Genomic DNA, 18,005 nt, shown 5'->3' with positions numbered 1-18,005 from the left:
AAATGACCTTAACAAGTGTCCAGGCTTCATTGAATGAATGATACAGAACGTCTGTTAGTGTTTCCTTCTTAATTGGAATAAGGCTGCTATACTGAGCATGGACCAGACAGTGTGGGTTTGAAACCCAATGACCTTTGCAGAATCCCATTTCAAATTATGCCATATAATTGTGACTAGAAGGAACATAGTTGGATGCAAAATCTCAGATTAAGAAATATGATGAGAGCAAGGAGTTCTTGTAAGGAGAGGTGTCATACTGACCAATTTGAGACAAGTCCCATTGTTAGGGAGGAACCATTATTCCCCTCTACACGTTTCCATGTGAGGGCGTTCCCAAAAGTTAGTTTTGCTCTCTCCCCACCCCTTCCAGTCTCTCCCACAAGAAGAGGTGGGGCTTACCCTGCTGGAAAATGATTCAGATGGTTCTTTCCCTGGGTATCACCTTTTGTGAAGAAGGCAGGTTGCTTTGTTCTCTGCTCACTTTCTGCCAACTTGTTGGAATATCCTGGCCTTCTAAACAAGAGACCTTACCAAATGGCTTCATAACTTCCAGCCCAAACTCTTTGTTACATTGTGGTTGCTGTTCAGTTGAGTCTGATTCTGTGACCCCATGGACTGCAGCATGGCAGGCTTCCGTCCTTCACCATCTCCCGGAGCTTGCTCAGACTCACATCCATTGAGTCGATGATGCCATCCAACCATCTCATCCTCTGCTGCCCTCTTTTCCTCATACCCTCAATCTCCTTGTACCTTTCTTGCGTGTTTAACCTCTGCTCCCATCCCTCCTTAGCATCTGAAGTGGAAAGCCAGCCTTCTGCCAGCCTCTGACGCCTGCTTGGAGGTGCAAATGGTTTCAGTCAAGAGCTGGGTAGGGGTGAGGCTCACTGGGGCTTCCCTATACTCTTTCAGCTGAGCCATGACTAATGCTGAGCAGGCTGTGACCAACTACCTCCACGATGCATGCCTTTATGGAAGAGTGTTGTAGTGGGGTGGTCTTCCTCTCAAGTGAGAAAATGTGGAGGGAACTTCAGTGGTCCCCCCCCAGCCAGCTGCCTCTTCCCAGTCCCCAGAACCCAGCAGTGTAGAACAGGCATGATACATTTTAACCTCCAAGCAAAGTGGGCTCAAGTCAATCTGGATATCAAAGACACAGGACAAGCAAATTTGGGGGGATTCTAGCATCTACATATTTAACCCCAAAATGAGCTCCTACCCTTGGGACTGAGTGATACTGATCAAAAGTGAAGCTTTTAAGCCATCTGTGCATTTCAGATCCTTTTGCCTGATCTTCTAGGTACATCTGTATGACATTTCATCATTTTGCAAAACCTAGATTGCAAAGAACTGGAAAAAGACCTACATAGCTAAGTAGTCCACCTACTGACTGCTGCTAAATAGCTGGTGAATAATCACATGGTCTATACCTGAGCACCCAACATCCAGCAACTGCTCAGCAAAGGATTGGCCATTCCATACAGAGTGCCTCTGCTGAAGAGTTCTTCACTGAGTCTGGCCAATGGGCATCATACTGAGTCCACTTGTAGTCCAAACAGTTATCTTTTTGAATGTTCATTCCTATTCACAGGTTTCCTCGGTGGCTCAGGGGTAAGGAATCTGCTTGCCAATTCAGGAGCCCCAGGGAACATGGGTTCAATTCCCAGGTTGGGAAGATTGCCTGGAGAAGGAAATGGCAGCCCACTGCAGTATTTTTGATGAGAGAATTCCATGGACAGAGGAGCCTGGCGGGCTACAGTCCATGGGGTCCTAAAGAGTCGGACACGACAGAAGTGACTTAACGGGCAGGCACACATTCATCCTCACAGCTGAGGACACTTCCTGAGGGCTGAGTGCTGCATTCACCATGCTGGATTGTGGACTGACAGTGAATGAGATCCTACTTCCAGCAGAAACACTGGGCAGGCCCTTCAGCTATTCTTCCATGCCATAATCTTGGGTTCCCTCGTCCCCCTCACCTCTATTAGGCTAGCTCTAGCTGGCCTATGTACCTCTGCAAGATTATATGCAGAATTGATGTTGAAATCAGTTCAGAACAGTATAAATAAGTTACCTATCACAATCTTTCTGAAAAAAGCAACTTACATTTGGACAGTCAACTATCTTTCCCATGTCCTATCAATATGGACAACATATCTTATCATTAATAGACGTTTTTGGAGTCAGTGCTGGGACAAGCATCAGCTCACGCTCTTACCTTGCATAAGCTGGATACATTGCTTCATCTAAGTGTCAGGATTTTTTATTTTTAATTGTTATCATGAGGACAACCGGAAGGGGTAATGAGACAATGATTTTAAAGTGCTCAGTGCAGTGTTTGCCCCTGCCGCTTAGCTCATTAAATATTGTATATTCCACACATCATTTTCATCATCTTCAAAACCTGAACGTTTTTCACATGTGCTTTTGTTCAGTCCAACTCTCAGGTGTTTTGAATGATGCAGCTGCTAATATCACTAAGCTCCAGTAAGTCTATTAAGGGCTTCCCTGGTGGTCCAGTGGTAAAGAATCTGCCTGCCAATGCAGGAGACGTGGGCTTAATCCCTGGGTCAGGAAGATCCCCTGGAGGAGGAAATGGCAACCTGCTCCAGTATTCTTGCCTGGCAAATCCCATGGACAGAGGAGCCTGGTGGGCCACAGTTCATGGGGTCGCTAAGAGTTGGACATGATCCAATATACACGCACATGAAATCTGTTGAACTTGGCCGATCCCTTCAGTCAGCTCTTTGGATCCTGAAATTGTCATGCGACCTATTTTCCTTTGGGCCCATGGCATTTGGAGTTGCCCTTGGTGTATCTCCTGTATCTTCACCTTAGTAAGGTATGAATACGGTCAAGGGCAGAGGCCTGGAGCCTGTCCCCATGATCTATCCTCCAGATGGGTATTGATCTTTTAATCAGTACTCTTTGACTGTGCTCAACCAGTCATGACCTTGTATAAACCTCAAAGCCGTTTTATGAAGTCCTCTCCTAATGAAATCCTAGCTACCATTTTTGTAGTATTTTCTTCAGGCAACATGCTATGTGTATCTATCCATGAGTCATGAAAAACTCCTATCTTTTTTTCCATAAAGTTCTTACATTTAACATGCTTCCTGCATGTAAGTCTTTTAATTCAACAAGATCTGACACAAATGATAATCAATTACTATTAGGACCTGCTTTAAAAAACGTAATATTTGTTAAAATCTTTTATAAGAAAACAGATGAAGCCATTTCATTTTATAAAATTAAGATAAAAATTATAAGTTAGGAGAGTTTGCACAGTGATTTCCATACAGGATGGTATTGGGCTGCTTTTTCAAAAGAATATGTAAATACTATGAAAAAGTTAGCATATGCCCCTACATTTTCAACATAAGTATTTTCAGACTGGCCAGGTTAAGATCTACAGACTTATTCTAAGAAGTCTGTATTGCCAGTGGGAGAAACTGCCAGAGTACCCGTGGCTTCAGGCATGTAATGTTGCTGAGACAGGGCTGGCCTTTTGAGCAATGTGTATTTTTGAGAGGTGTGATTGGCCAAAGAATTTTAGAAAATGCTAGAAGATAGGCAGAATATCTATGGTTTTAAGCAGAATTCTAAGACAGCTCCTAAGATTCCCAACTCCTGGTATACATGCCTTGTAGAATCTACTCTGTGACCAGGACCTGTGAACATGATCAGTTATCACTCCCTTGATTAGGTTACATCTATGGCAAAAGGAGTTTTGCACATATAACTAAGACCCCTAATCAGTAGACATCAAGTTAATAAAAAAGGAGATTCTCCTGGGTGGGCCTGATCTAGTCAAGATGAGCACTTAAAAGCCAGAGAGCTTTGAAATGAGAGAGGTTCCCTGCTGGCCTTGAAGAAGCAACTGCCTTGCGGAGAGGGCCATGTGACAAGGACCTCAAGTGGTCTCTAAAACTTAAGTGTGGTCCCTGGTGATGGCCAATAGGGAAACGGGACTTCAGTCTTACAACCTCAAGGAACCAAATTCTGCTAGCAATCAGTGAGCTTGGAAAAGGACCCCATCCCCAGAGAAGATCACAGTCCTGGCTGACTCCTTGATTTCAACCTGTTGAGACCCTGAGTGGAAGACTCAGCTAGGCTATGCATGCCTGACCCACAGAAACTGTGAAGATTTTTGATGTGTATTGTTTCCAACTGCTGAGTTTGTGATAATTTGTTACTCAGCAGGAGATAACCAATACACATGGGCGAGTTAACAGTAGGGAGTAGAGTTGTTCAGAGGGAGCATAACTCTGGATAACACTTTCAGAGTAAACTGGTTTCCCTGATGGCTGCTTTTCATGTGGCCACAGGGGGAAAAAAAAACAACAAACCATTTATGGCATTGAGATTTCACACTGACCATCCCACACAAAGACACAGATTATCTTTTTCTGTTGCAGTGACTCCCAAACTTCAACATGTTTCCAAATCACCTGTAAGGTGTGTTAGACCTGATGGCTGAGCCTCACCACCAGAGTTTCCTATCCAGCTTGTCTGAAGTGGGACCTGAAAATTTGCTTTTTTTAACAAGTTCCAGGTGAGGCTCCTGCAGCCCCGGGGACCCCACTTAGAGTACCGCTGCTCTACGCTAAGATGAAGACCTTCTAGTTATTTTTAATACTTGATTTGTATAGCCAACCATTTCCCCATTTGACATGAAAAGATTTCAGCAATATTTTTCAAACCCAGGTTAAGATGAAAAGGAAGAATGGAAATATGATATACCTTTGAGTAATTCAAAGCCCTTTTCACTCTCCAAGTAGTCATCTCAGAACCTGTATTTGGGTGGCATGGTGGAAGGCAGGGGAAAATGACTCTGCTTCCTTTAAACGCAGGTTAAAGGTCAAGGCAGCAGCCTGGGGGACCTCCATGCTTTCCCTACTGCAGTCACCGCCCACGTCCCAGGTGTCAGTCCCTGCAGCGTTGTCCAGCCATGGGACGCCGCTCCAGACCCTTGGACCCAGGTGGCAGAAGCTGCTGCTGTGCTGAGGAGCTCTGAGGGAGCAGAAGGCGCTCTACCTGTACCAGTCCCGACAAATCGCTTCATCACGAACCCTTCTGACACACAGCAAGGACATCCAACTGGGAGCAAAAATGAAGTCCTGACTGAGATTTGGGAATCCGCAGAGATTCCATCATATACAAATCTCCAAAGACTGACATTTCAAACAGGGAGCAAGGGTCCCATCTCTTGCCAACAGAAGGGAAATTCTGCAGGAATCATGCGTGTACCTCAGAGCAAATAGAGAGATGGGGGCAGCAGAGGGAAAACGCTCTTGATGTCATCATGAGTACCAACTGGAGACTGCTTTGGATTTCAGTTCTACAGGAGCAGAGAGTGAATGTTATTTTAGGATATCACTGAGGAATTATTTGGGAGAACTCAGCATTATCATGTTATCTAAAATGATCCCTGTTGCTCATGCTGGTCATAAAGTTTGCTAATAATTTGGATGGGGGGTGTGGGAGAGGGAGGTGGGGGAACCATAACTGAGAACATCTGTTAAAATTGAATATGAGAAGCCTGCCTTGTTTTTATTATTTTGCTCATGACACAATCCTGAAAGAGGGGAACTGAGTGATTATTGGAGTAAATGGCTATTTATATGCAGAACGTAGGTGTGCTTCGACTTTGCATTCCAAAATAAAAATGAGTGATCTTTTCCATTAAAACAGTGTGGGTCACCCCCGGCTGCCAGCTTTTATGCTTTTACTTATTTATCTTCCCCAAGGAGGCACAGGCACTTTGCAGGCCTTTCCCAAGCTGCCGTAATTGATGGATAGTTGGATTTCTTTTAATTCAAGTAATGCCGAGTGTCTGCAGCTTTGGTAATCGGATCCCACCAGCTTTAGAGACCACTGCCAAAATATTCAGAGCACAGAGGTTTGGCAACGTCATTTAATCATCGCAAAAGGATTACAGAGTGCAAAATAAGCCCCCAGACAGCTCGGAGATGGGCCAATTCAGAAACCGACTCAGGATGGGGAGTTGCTGAGGCTTGCTCCCTCTCACATGGCCCTGCATCCCAGCTCTCCTTCACCTTGGCTAAGGCTTCACCTAACCACCTTCACCCAACCACCTTCACCCTGGCTGAGGCTCCATCCTCAGAAGAGAAAAGACGTCAAGGGTGATGGACTTCAGATCAGAGACATAAACAGTATCTGATCACACGTCAGGCTCAGGACTGGTAAAAATCCCAGACAGGGTACCCAGATTATCCTGGTGTGGGAAGGTCAAGGCCACAGGCTACCCAGTGAGAGCTTCTGACGGAGAAGCCAGATGGTGAATTCAGAAGCCGTCCCTGGTCTCATTCAAGGGAGACACAGCCGCTGTCTGTGATGCTTTATTTACCAACAATACCAGTTTGCGCCGGGAACAAGCGTGTGTTCACCATGCAATAGATGCTTTAATGCAGGAAGGAAGGGTGATTTGTGACTGAATGGGGATCTGGAATCTATCAATGACCTCCCCAGCTTCAGAGGCCTCTTTCCACTCTGGGCCTGAGTCTGGAGACTCCCAGGCTAAACCTTGGGTCCTCCTGCCCTAGACGGGGTGAGCTGGCAAGAAGGTCCCAGAGAGGGCCACACTATTCAGGTGCCAAATGTGCTAAGGCCTTGGCACTCCCTCGCACGAGTTCCGGGACAAAGAAAACCTCTAACACCAAACCCACCCCCACGCAGCACAAGTTTCCATTAAACAACCTAAGTCACTTTAAAATAAAAAAGTGCAAAGGCAGACTCCTGTGTAAATCTGATTTGCCATGCTAGGCCAAGCTTATTTTATTACATACATTCTGCATTCTAAGAACTAGTAACTTCATATTGTAAACATTAAGCATACAGAGTTAAAGTTCAAGGCCACATTAGATCATTGATTGTCTCTTGTGTCATGTATCTTTGGCTGGCCGAGATCAACTCGTAGTGTATAAATGCATAAGTTATATAATTATTATATAAAAAGGAAAAAACAAAAAAACAAACCACTGACTTGCATACTTCATTCTGACAAACGCACAGCGTTCGCGACTCAAAAGGAAAACTGGAGGCTGCCTCGCCCCGACACCCAGGCGATCTCAGACTGGGGTAGCCAAGAAGGCTAGTGCTTACCTGACCCCGTGGAGAGCAGAGCCCCCCGCCTAAGGATGAGGTCCTGAATGTTTCTTTTTAAATATCAGACAATTCCAGTTACGGTTTTTCTTTTGATAAACAAACAAACAAAACAAGACAAAAAGAGATGCGTGATTTTGTTTCTGCGTTCTCCAACTGCCCCGTGCCCCGCCCCCATCATGCTGCGTCCGTCCTCCTAACACTGGATTTGGTACAACACTGACCGCACGAAGCCTGACATCTCCACGACTCAGCTCTCCGAAGAACCGACACCGTCCCAAGTCCAGTCTTCACGGCTTGAGAAGCTCCCTTCCCAGTCCTTCCCTCCTCCTTCCCGTTTCTTCCTCTCCCACCTCCTCCATCCACACCCACGTGCCCTCTCTGCACACACATGCTCAGTCCCACCCTGTGACACAGAGTTCCTGTTTTAGCGTCTAGGAGTTGGAAGCCTCGGGTTGTTCTTCACATCCAATGGCAAGAATCTGGATTCACCCAAGACAGCAGATGCCGATGAGTTCCGTTAACAGTGTCTATCGATGGGCCACCACAGTCTCCCTCTCCTCTTTTTTCTGTGTTTGATATGTTTCTCTTTTTAAATACAGGTAGTTTTCCTTCCAATGATGTTAGAAATGGCATGTTAGGTCCAGACTGTGTGGTATCTATTGCTTGAGTTTAATCCCCGCTTAATGCACTAGCAGGATTCCCAAAGACTACTCTAAAGGTTTATACACGTCTTCAGAACGTTTTCTTTGGCACTTTGTCCTTATGACGTCACCCTTCTACTTGCAACGTCTTTTACAAGGTCGGTCCACAGATTACCTGTCCGCCTACACCGGTAGCATCCTCTTTATCTCTGTAGTCATGGTTTAGTAAGTCCCTCCCACTCAAGAGTCTCTGGATCTCTTCCCCTGCCCCAGTCGAGCTTTCGCATTTCCCTTGAGGCACTTCTGATTCGTGGTCTCGGATAAGAGTTTGTAGCAATGGATGGGCGTCTACACAGGTGCTGGGAAAGGCCTCTCCCCGGGGGCTTTAGTAGTAAGTGCCCAGATGCGAAGGCATATGGCTGGCTGGGAGCCTAGCGCTGGGGTAGATCCCCCCCGTGGGTGAATTCCAGTACGGGTTCGGGGCTGCGAAAAAGCTGGATGATGTCACGGGGAGGGCCGGAGGGTGGGGGGCCACAAAGTTCATCTTCTGCGGGTGGGCGTGATAGGAGCCCATGTAGGGGAGGTCCGAAGGGTACTTGTACAGAGAGGACTCCGGGGGGTGGGGCTGCAGGGCCTGGGCGATCCCGTGGAAGTCGAACTTGTAGGCGTAGCGCTTCCCGTGGACTTTGGTCATGATGTTCTTGTCGTAGTAGTAGCGGAGGGCCCGGCTGAGCTTGTCATAGTTCATGTTGGGCTTGCTCTTCCGCTCTCCCCAGCGCCGCGCCACTTCATCCGGGTCGGTCATCTTGAACTCCCCGTTGGTACCTTCCCAAGTGATACAGTTGGAGTTCGAGCTGTCAGACAGAAGCTCCAGCAGGAACTGCCAAAGCTGGATCTGCCCACTCCCTAGCAGGTGGGGAAAGGAAGCGGAACATCTGTGAGAACACCGGTGTGCAAAGCCGTGCCCCACCATTTGCGGCCCCGGGGACTGCAGCCCGCCGGGGCCCCTCTGTCCACGGGGGTCTCCAGGCAAGAACACTAGAGTGGGGTTGCCGTGCCCTCCTCCTCCAGGGCATCTTCCCAACCCAGAGTTCTGAACCTAGGTCTCCCACATTGCAGGCGGATTCTTTAGACCGTCTGAGCCACCGGGAAAGCCCAAGAATACTGCAGTGGGTAGTCATCTCTTCTCCAGGGAATCTTCCCTACCCAGGGATCGAACTAGCATCCCTTGTGTCTCCTGCACTGGCTGGTGGATTCCTTACCACTAGCGCCACCTGGAAAACCCCACGCAGAGTTCCTTTAGCAGGCTGTGCACCCATCCCTCTGGCCTGGGGGCATTGGCTGCTCTGGTCCCCCAGCACCAGCCCCCTTTCTCGAGAGAACTGCCCTTGGCCGAACTGGAGCTGCCCCTGGGAGCTGGCCTCCCCCCGCCCCAGGTAGCCCAAGATCTGATGGACTGACAAAGAAATCCAGAGGTCAGCCCCCTGGCCTCAAAGAGGGACCAATTCTGTAATGCTGGTCATGCCCGGGACTTAGCATGGATGGGGTCAGACTGAAGCAAGCTTCCAGCTAACGTCACATGCATGCACACTCAGTGGCTCAGTCATGTCTGACTCTCTGCGACCCCACAGACTGCAGCCCGCCAGGCTCCTCTGTCCAGGGGATTCTCCAGGCGAGAATACTGGAGTGGGTTGCCATGCTCTCCTCCAGGGGATCTTCCCGATCTGGGGATCAAACCCACGTCTCTTATGTCTCCTCCATTGGCAGGTGGGCTCTTTACCACTGGTGCCACCTGGGAAGCCCAGCTAAGGCCACAAGCTTCCTTAATCTCTCCCCTGACATCTCCGGCATCCTCTCCCTCGAGAATGTACCCTTCGTGAATTGCTTGCCCAAGTATGCTCAGCCCAAGCTCTGCATCTAAGGAACCTGGTCAAAGATGATGACCCTTGGTGATGACCAGGCAGATCTAGAGGCTGATCCAAGTCCTTTCGGGAATGTAAAGAATTCCCAGGGGGCAGAGTTCAAGTCAGTTTCCTTCATTTCTGACTTCCTTAGAAGAGCAGCCAGGTCAACTTTGTGTTTGGGGGCTGGGAAGACTTAATTTTCCTCTTTGTGAGACAGAAAGCGCCATTATGTGGCTGGCAATAATGACTTAGTACCATTTATGTTGGCTAGGTCAAGTCGAATAATAAAAGTCAGATTTAGGAAATGAACATCGAAAAGTTTATGGAAAAAGTAGAGAATGGAAGTAAACACCGTTATTTCTAACATAACATGGGGCTGGCACGCAGAAAGCCATTCTGTCAAAACTTTTCCTAGAACAGAATTAACCCACTCAAAATGAGGAAGTTTAGAAAAAAAAGTTGGCTATGTCTCAAACCAGATCACCCATTTCCAGTATTTAGGCAAATGCATCATAACGGAAATCCATGTGTTGCCCCCGCGTTGCAACGCCAGTTGGGTTAAGCAGAGTTTTCAGATGAAAACACTGCAACCATGAGTGATTGCAAGACCTCTTGGGAGTGGAATGAGGCTTCAACTGAGTCAATAAGATCTCATTTGACTGGGTGTCCACACAGCTCTCTTGAGCCCACTGGGGGTCTAGCGATGCAGCTTTTAGGCTTTATTAAATTCAGAGAAACATCCAGGCACAGCATTCTAACCTCTACACTACAATCCTTCAGGATGATTGATGGCTCCCTTAGAGAGAGAAGCATACAGATACCAACAGTCAGACTGTGACCAGGAGAAGCTGAGATGCTTCAAGCAGGTTCTAGAAGTTTTGAAAACAGGTAAGAGGCAGGTCTTCCCTCCCCAGTTCCCAGATACCACCTTGGGCTTGTTACCAAAGAGATGACCTTTTGTTACACTATGAGTAAATACCAACAGATAGGATAAAATGATTAAAGGAACTCTGCCAACTCTTCAGGGAATTGATGAAACGTAAAAATCAATTATACATTTGCTTTCTCTAAATCCTGTCCACAAGCTCCCCAGATAAATGGCCCAGCTCATAAATCTTTGTTTCCACATTGGCTGTATGCAGTGGATATGTTTGTGAATCTATCCACACGATAGCATCGTGAGAAAGGTCAGCCTTTTCTGAATACGTTCTGGAAAATTAGCATTTTTTCACTCTAGCAACACATTTGAAATGTATTAACAGCTTGTAGTTCATCACAATGTGAAGTCTTCGCTTTTTGGGGGCCACATATTCAAACTGTTCTCAATCAACTTTTGCTGCCCCCAACATTTCATTAATATGCATTTTTAAAAATACAAAGAGCTGTTTGAGAAAACCATATGGTTTTAGTATATATATTGTAACTAAAGGATCACTACTTGAAAAAAAAGATTTCATATATGACTTGGGAATAGGGAAAAACATGGATTTTTGATTTAAACAATCTAACATATGTTTCAATATAAACACACAGAGTTGTTTGAAAATAGATATTCACTGTCAACCTCCTCCCATAGAGAGAGCAATCCCACAGATTTTGTATAAAATACAGAGATTTTCCTAAACAGCCAAAATTATACTTGTCATCTCTTCAAACCTTGGCGTTGTCTCTTGGGAATCTGTCGCTCACTCACATTTTTTATAAACGTGTGCAAGAGAAAAACGGCAGAGAGAAGTGTTTTCTCATCGCTCCTGTTTCTAAAGAACTAGTAAGTCAGGGGCCTAAGTTCACGGCCGGAAACTGAAGGGTCAAAGGATGGACGAGGAATATCTCCTTTGACTATTTTACCGTCAGCCCTTAAGACACAGGGGCTTGACGTCTGAGCCTTTCAAGGACATATGGGAATAAGACATCTGCAAAACAAAATTCATCTGCTCCCTCACCAAAAAATATCAGCCATAAATGTAAATCGATTCATGTTTAAGCTGCTGTTGTTTAGTCACTAAGTCATGTCTGGCTTTGTGCGACCTCATGGACTGCAGCCCTCCAGGCTCCTCTATCCAAGAGATTTCCCAGGCAAGAATACCGGAGTGGGTTGCCATTCCCTTCTCCAGGGATCTTCCTGCACCAGGGATGGAATCCCTGTCTCCCCAATTGGCAGGTGAGTTCTTTACCACTGAGCAACCAGGAAGCCCCATTGTTTAAGGAGACATTATCAAATGCAACATTATGTCAAGCTCATTAACTGTTCAATGTGCTAGAACAACACCCACTGCCTTCACAGTCTATAGCAGATCTTCTTGCTCTGCTTGAATTCTCAAGGGGGCACAATATTTGCTGAGGAGTTACAGTCGATGGTAAATTAAACAAGTTATTCATGGCTATAGAATTTCAAAAGCCATTTATTAAATTCTTCTTTTACTGTCAAAACAGTAACACTGTGTGCCAAAGGTGTGTATTAGAAGATAGAATAGAGATCCCCGAAACACGAATACCTAAGATTTAGGTAGTCTAAAAGTGGGTATCTCACCAGGCAAACCAACAAGTAAAAGCAGAAGCTCTTTTAAGACCAATTGTCCATCCAACAGCCTCATCACCTGTACCTCAAGAATCACCTTCTGTGGAAAAGAAAAACCTCTTTACATCTCTTTTCTCCTCTGTCCTGACAACCTCCTTTGAAACATCAGTAAAGAGTAGCTACTTTTGTCCTAGGTTTGTCCAGGGTAATTAACTAAAAGGCAAGATTGGGGAAAGAGGTAATCCAAGCCTGTTAGCTGCCCACTTATGGGAAGGCCCAGTGGGATGAAGGGGCCTGGGGCGTGGCTTCGAAGAAGACAAAAGGCAAGCCTTTAATTCTGGGAGAGGACTGTCATCTCCGATTCAAAGAAAAGAAGACAGAAGACGGAGGTTTAAGAGGGAGGAGATATATGTATACCTACGGCTGACTCATGTTGAGGTTTGGCAGAAAACAACAAAATTCTGCAAAGCAGCTATCCTTCAATTAAAAAAAAAAATTAAAAAGAAAAGAAGAGAAACACCGTAGCACAGAAGTACAAACTGGGCAACAGAAAAGGGCAAAACATCTAAACGGTTTATAAACCACAGAGAAAAGCACAGCTGGGAGTGACTCAGCAGCCATGGGGCAAGCAGGAGGGGGGGTCCCAAGGAGGACCCTCAGCCCCCAGCTGATGGAGGGAGAGAGCCATAAATAAAGCAGAGGGGGGCCCAGCAGGCACCGCGGGGGCCGACCTTCGGACTTTCTGCAGTAGCTAGAGGTGCTGCAGAAAAACCCAAGGGCACAGCCTGGACCCCCCACACCAGGTCAAGATCGTGGCGGCAGGCGTGTGGCCCAGATGGAAGGCCTTATCAGGGCTCAGGGTGGCTCAGACAGGACTGGTGGGGGGCAGGTGGGGGGACAGGGAAGCATGGGGGCTGGAAGCACCCCTTTGGAATCGGCACCGTCTCAGCTGAATCCTGGCTCTGCCTCTTAACGGGACTTGGGGTGGCTCGCCCGGCTGTCTGTGCCTCAGTGTCCCTGTCTGCAGAATGGGGTGATACAATGCTATCAACATGGTAGTATTATAATGCCACCTTGCAGGATCAACATGAAGATAAACTCAGTGCATGAGTGCTCGGATCATCTGTCTGAGCTGGAAACAAGGGTCTAATGAAAGGTACCTCCCTTGCCTACAAAGAGACACCAAAGGAAATCAACCACCCTCCTTCCTCCCAAAAAATCGCAGGCTGGCAGGACAGAAGCTGGGGATGGTGGTGTTCTCAGGGCTGGCCAGTGTCACTGGAAGCTGACTAGTACCAGGCATCATTCTGAAGACTGTCCATGTGTTCATTTAATCCCTCGATTCCCGGAACTATGTGACAGCCCACGGCAGGGGTGAGGAATCAGAGCCCAAGAGGCAGAGTGACTGACCTTGCTGGAGGTCAGCAAGGGTCGGAACCTGGACTCCAGTCTTGCTTTCAGGCCTGGGTTCCACACACACCTCCACAACCCCTTCGGGTCCTTTGGCCCCTCCCTGGACCTGCGGTTGGTAAGTCTCATAGAAGAGTGGACACTCCCACCTCCTATCCAATGCTGAAACATCCCTAACACTGGTCTCTGGCCCTGCCTGGAGCAGGTTCCACTTTCACGCTCACCATTAAAGACTCCCCCGTGAGCCCCAAGGGAGCCAGTGAACTGTTCCCAAGGAAGCACTTTCCCGGACAGGTAATTTCTGTTCATCACAGGAGCCACGGTAAACACGCAGCCACTCTGATGGGATGTAAAGGGGCAGTGTCGCTAATATCTGATCCAGGACGTCATAGTGCAAGGACACACTCGTCTCAGCAGGAGAAATGTGGTCCACGCTGCACACCGACTGCGTATTTGGGAGGGAGATGCGGAGATGCTGTTACCATTTTGGGCATTCGCATCACGTGAGGTCATCTTTTCATTTAAAAATGGTTTTTAAAGTTTGCATTGTGTGAAGAGCAGAGGCAGCAGTCTCAAGTGGTGAAGGATTTATTTATCAGAGACCGGGCAACCAGAACCAAACAGGAAGAAACATTCTCATTAACAGCAGGATAAAAGACATGCTTGTTTTAGGAGGGGGAGGCCCCATGAATGTAACTGACACACAGCCTAAGGAGAGACGGAGAAAGTGAAAGTGTTAGTCGCTCATTCCTGTGCGACTGTTTGCGACCCCATGGACTGAAGCCCGCCAGGCTCCTCTGCCCATGGGATTTCCTAGGCAAGAATATTGGAGTGGGTTGCCATTCCCTTCTCCATGGGATCTTTCCCACCCAGGGATCAAACTTGGGTTTCCTGCAGTCACCTGCATTGCAGGCTGACTCCTTATCATCTGAGCCACCAGGGAAGCCCAATTCATTATAAACTAAGTGAGAGAAGTCTTTATCTTCAAGTCAGAAGTTGGATGTTGGGATTTCCCTAGCAGTCTGGTGGTTAAGATTTCGCCTTCTAATGTAGGGAGACTGCAGGTTCAATTCCTGGCCAGGGAGCTAAGACTCCACATGCCTTGAGGCCAAGAAAAAACACCCCAAAACATAAAACAGAAGCAGTACTGTAACAAATTCAAAAAAGACTTTACAATGGCCCACATTAAAAGAAAAATCTTAAAAAAAAGATGGATGTTGCCACTTTCCCTGGACCCAGCGGACACAGTCTTGGTGGAATAAAGTGCAGCCTTGGCTCACAATGCCAGCGCTGCTATTAGGTACCAAGACATCTTCCATTTTCCCAGGCCAGTGAGTGCTCCTTGCTCTGCCTGCAAGTCCCTCTACCCACTGTGGGCATCCCCAGGCACTAAGCCCTCTGTTAAGGGGCCACAGCTCTCTTTGGCCCCAAGTCACCAACCAAGCGCCACCTTTATCTGTGACACCATGGGCACAGACCTATATATATTTCACTTAACCCATCTGGGTGGGTGAAAGGGCCAGTCTGGTTTTGCTTAATGCTGCTGGACAGGTTCCTGCCCTCCATCCTTGACTGCAGCCCCATCCCAAGCATCGAAGCAGCCGTTTGAATGACAATCCTTCCTTTCTATTCTCTGGGTCCTCATTCTCCTAGAGCTCCCTCTTCCATGCTCACTCAGTGGCAGTGGAGGGGCCGGAAAATATTAAAGCAGGTTTTGGAGGCAGAGAGTTGGGGTCCAAATCTGGCCTCTCTTCTGGTGGGCTGCGTGACCCAGGAGAAGTTAGCTCATTCATCAGGACCTCCGATTCCCCTTCTGCAGGAGGAAGATCGTGGTGTTCCGAGACAAGCATTTGCCCAGGCATGATATGGCTGGGGGGGAAAGGGAGCTATTGGATTGTTATTTCACATTATTGTGTGAACATTCCCAAAGCATTCCAGCTCCCGCCCTTTCCCCCTTTCTAATCTCTCCTGAACGCTCCTGCCAGATTAGTCTTCCTGAAGCCTGACTGATAATCATCATCTCAAAACACAGTAATGGTTTTTATGTGACTGGTTATGGATGAAGGTAGAAGAGGAGAGTGAAATACTGGCTTAAAACACAACACTCAAAAAGCTAAGACCATGGCATCTAGTCCCATCACTTCATGGCAAACAGATGGGGAAAAAATGGAAACTGGACTTTCTTTTCTTGGGCTCCAAAATCACTGCAGATGGTGACTGAAGCTATGAAATTAAAAGATGCTTTCTTCTTGGAAGAAAAGATATGATAAACCTAGACAGCGTATTAAAAAGCAGGGACATCATTCTGCTGACAAAGGTTCATGTAGTCAAAGCTACAGTTTTTCCAGTAGTCAAGTACGGATGTGAGAGTTGGACCATAAAGAAGGCTGAGTGCCGAAGAAGTGATGCTTTTGAACTGTGGTGTTGGAGAAGACTTCAAGGAGATCCAACCAGTCCATCCTAAAGGAAATCAATCCTGAATACCCATTGAAAGGACTGATGCTGAAGCTGAAGCTCCAATCCTTTGGCCACCTGATGCAAAGAGCTAACTCACTGGAAAAGACCCTGATGCTGAGAAAGATTGAAGGTAGGAGGAGAAGGGGATGACAGAGGATGAGATGGTTGGATGGCATCATCAGCTCAATGGACATGAATTTGAGTGAACTCTGGGAGACAGTGAAGAACAAGGAAGCCTGGTGTGCTGCAGTCCACAGGGTCGCAGAGTCAGACAGGACTGAGCGACTGAACAGCAATGGAGGCAGCTGCAAATGGAAGCTGAGCACAGGCGTAAGAGCAGCCTCAGGAGATGCAGCCGCCAGGTGGGCGCCGAGGAAGCCCGTGTTCATGGAAGCTCCTTGCGAGTCAAGGAGAGCATCTTGTTACTCCTTGCATTCACTTATTTGGCAAATAATTTTTGAGCACCTGGTCTATGCCTGGATTTAATGCAATAAACAAAACAGACCTGTTCAATTCTCTGCTGTTTAAAAAATATTTACTGCACTAGTTACCATTAACTAAACTTCAGCACCAAAGACACAGAACTCCCAATAATGATATTTTACGTTCTCCAAAGTATAGATTCCCTTGTGGGGATTTATACAGAATCTACATTTTCCTGTTTCTAACCCCATTTTGGCCTCAACGTTTAGGAAATACACATTCCAGCTGGGATTTCCAACATGCCTGTGACATCTTGGCATCTGAAGCTGCTGTTGAGAATATGCAGCATATGCTGTGCATTTCTGAAGTGGAAGCCAGCACAGCTGGTTCTGACCCAAACACAAACAAATCAAACAACCTGGCTGGCACCGAGGCGTGGTGCCAGGTGACAGTCCTTGGGCAAGGGACAGGCTACAGATGGGCAATGAAGGATCTGTGCTTTCTTCTGGCACCTGAGTTCAGACACAGGCCATTCACTGACCACGAGCCTAAGTTTGAAGTCTTACGGTTGTCATTAGGTTCTTTTTTTAAAAAAGGTATTATTTTATCTGCTGTGTGATGGGCTGAAGTGTGGTCCTCCTCCCCGCTAATTCATATGTAAGGTTTGCTCAGTAGCTTGGAATGTGACATTATTGGGAACAGGATCTTTAGAGGGGTAATCACATTAAAGTAATGTCATTTGCATGGGCTCTAATCAGTTTGACCAGTGTACTGGTAGAAATGGGAGTTTGGGCACAGAGATAACATACAGAAGTAAGGAGATGCAGGCAAAGACGGCCATCTGCAAGCCAAGGAGAGGTCTTCTCCATGGCCCATAGAGGGAAAGAACCCTGACAACTTGATTTTGGACTTCAAGCCTCTAGTACTTCCCAGGTGGCGCTAGTGGTAAAGAACCTGCCCTGCCAATGCGGAGACGTACAAGACTTGGGTTCGATCCCTGGGTTGAGAAGATCCCCTGGAGGAGGGCATGGCAACCCACCCCAGTATTCTTGCTTGGAGAATCCCCACGAACAGAAGAGCCTGTGGGTCGCAGAGTCAGACACAACTAAAGGGACTTAGCACGCACGTATGCCTCTAGAACCAGGAAACAATAAATGTCTGATGTCTAAGCCCCCAGCTTGTACTTCGTCAGAGCAGCCCTAGGAAGCTGAAACAACTTGGATTAGGTAAGGAGCTCTTTGCTGAAGCTAAATCTTAAAGTTTATAATCCAACCCTTTTATTTGCCATTTAGGCAAGTAATCCAGTGAAACCTACAACTTAAATTTGTTCGGTGGAAGGGATTTCTTTGCCTATACAGGTTCAACGTTCAAAATCACTCCTGCCCAAAAGATAACTTTATAAGAGCAAAACCATCAGCAGTGTCTCACCTGGATTCGCAAGGCGGCTACTTGTGGGTCCAAGAATCTGGTAAGGATCTGCAGCAAAAAGAAAAGACATGATTGGGAGCAGGTGGGATGTAACTGCAAGAA

General features: G+C 47.0%; 1 protein-coding gene across 6 annotated transcripts in view; it reads right to left on the bottom strand.

Annotated features, from left to right (window-relative positions):
* Positions 1–6,758: 6,758 nt before the first annotated feature.
* Positions 6,759–18,005, bottom strand: part of ERG (ETS transcription factor ERG) — a 230,941-nt gene continuing 219,694 nt past the window's right edge. For all 6 annotated transcript variants that reach the window (XM_040263905.1, XM_040263918.1, XM_040263913.1 and 3 more), the window contains 2 exons: positions 17,904–17,951; positions 6,759–8,669 (listed from right to left, as the gene is read on the bottom strand). In XM_040263905.1, coding sequence (XP_040119839.1) covers positions 8,149–8,669; positions 17,904–17,951 — 569 coding nt within the window. In that variant the 3' untranslated portion in view covers positions 6,759–8,148. The remainder of the gene's footprint in view (positions 8,670–17,903; positions 17,952–18,005) is intronic.

The sequence above is a fragment of the Oryx dammah genome, unplaced genomic scaffold (genome assembly GCF_014754425.2).
Source record: "Oryx dammah isolate SB20612 unplaced genomic scaffold, SCBI_Odam_1.1 HiC_scaffold_2, whole genome shotgun sequence".
Taxonomy (NCBI): Eukaryota; Metazoa; Chordata; class Mammalia; order Artiodactyla; family Bovidae; genus Oryx; species Oryx dammah.
This window is presented reverse-complemented; position numbering and strand designations above follow the sequence as displayed.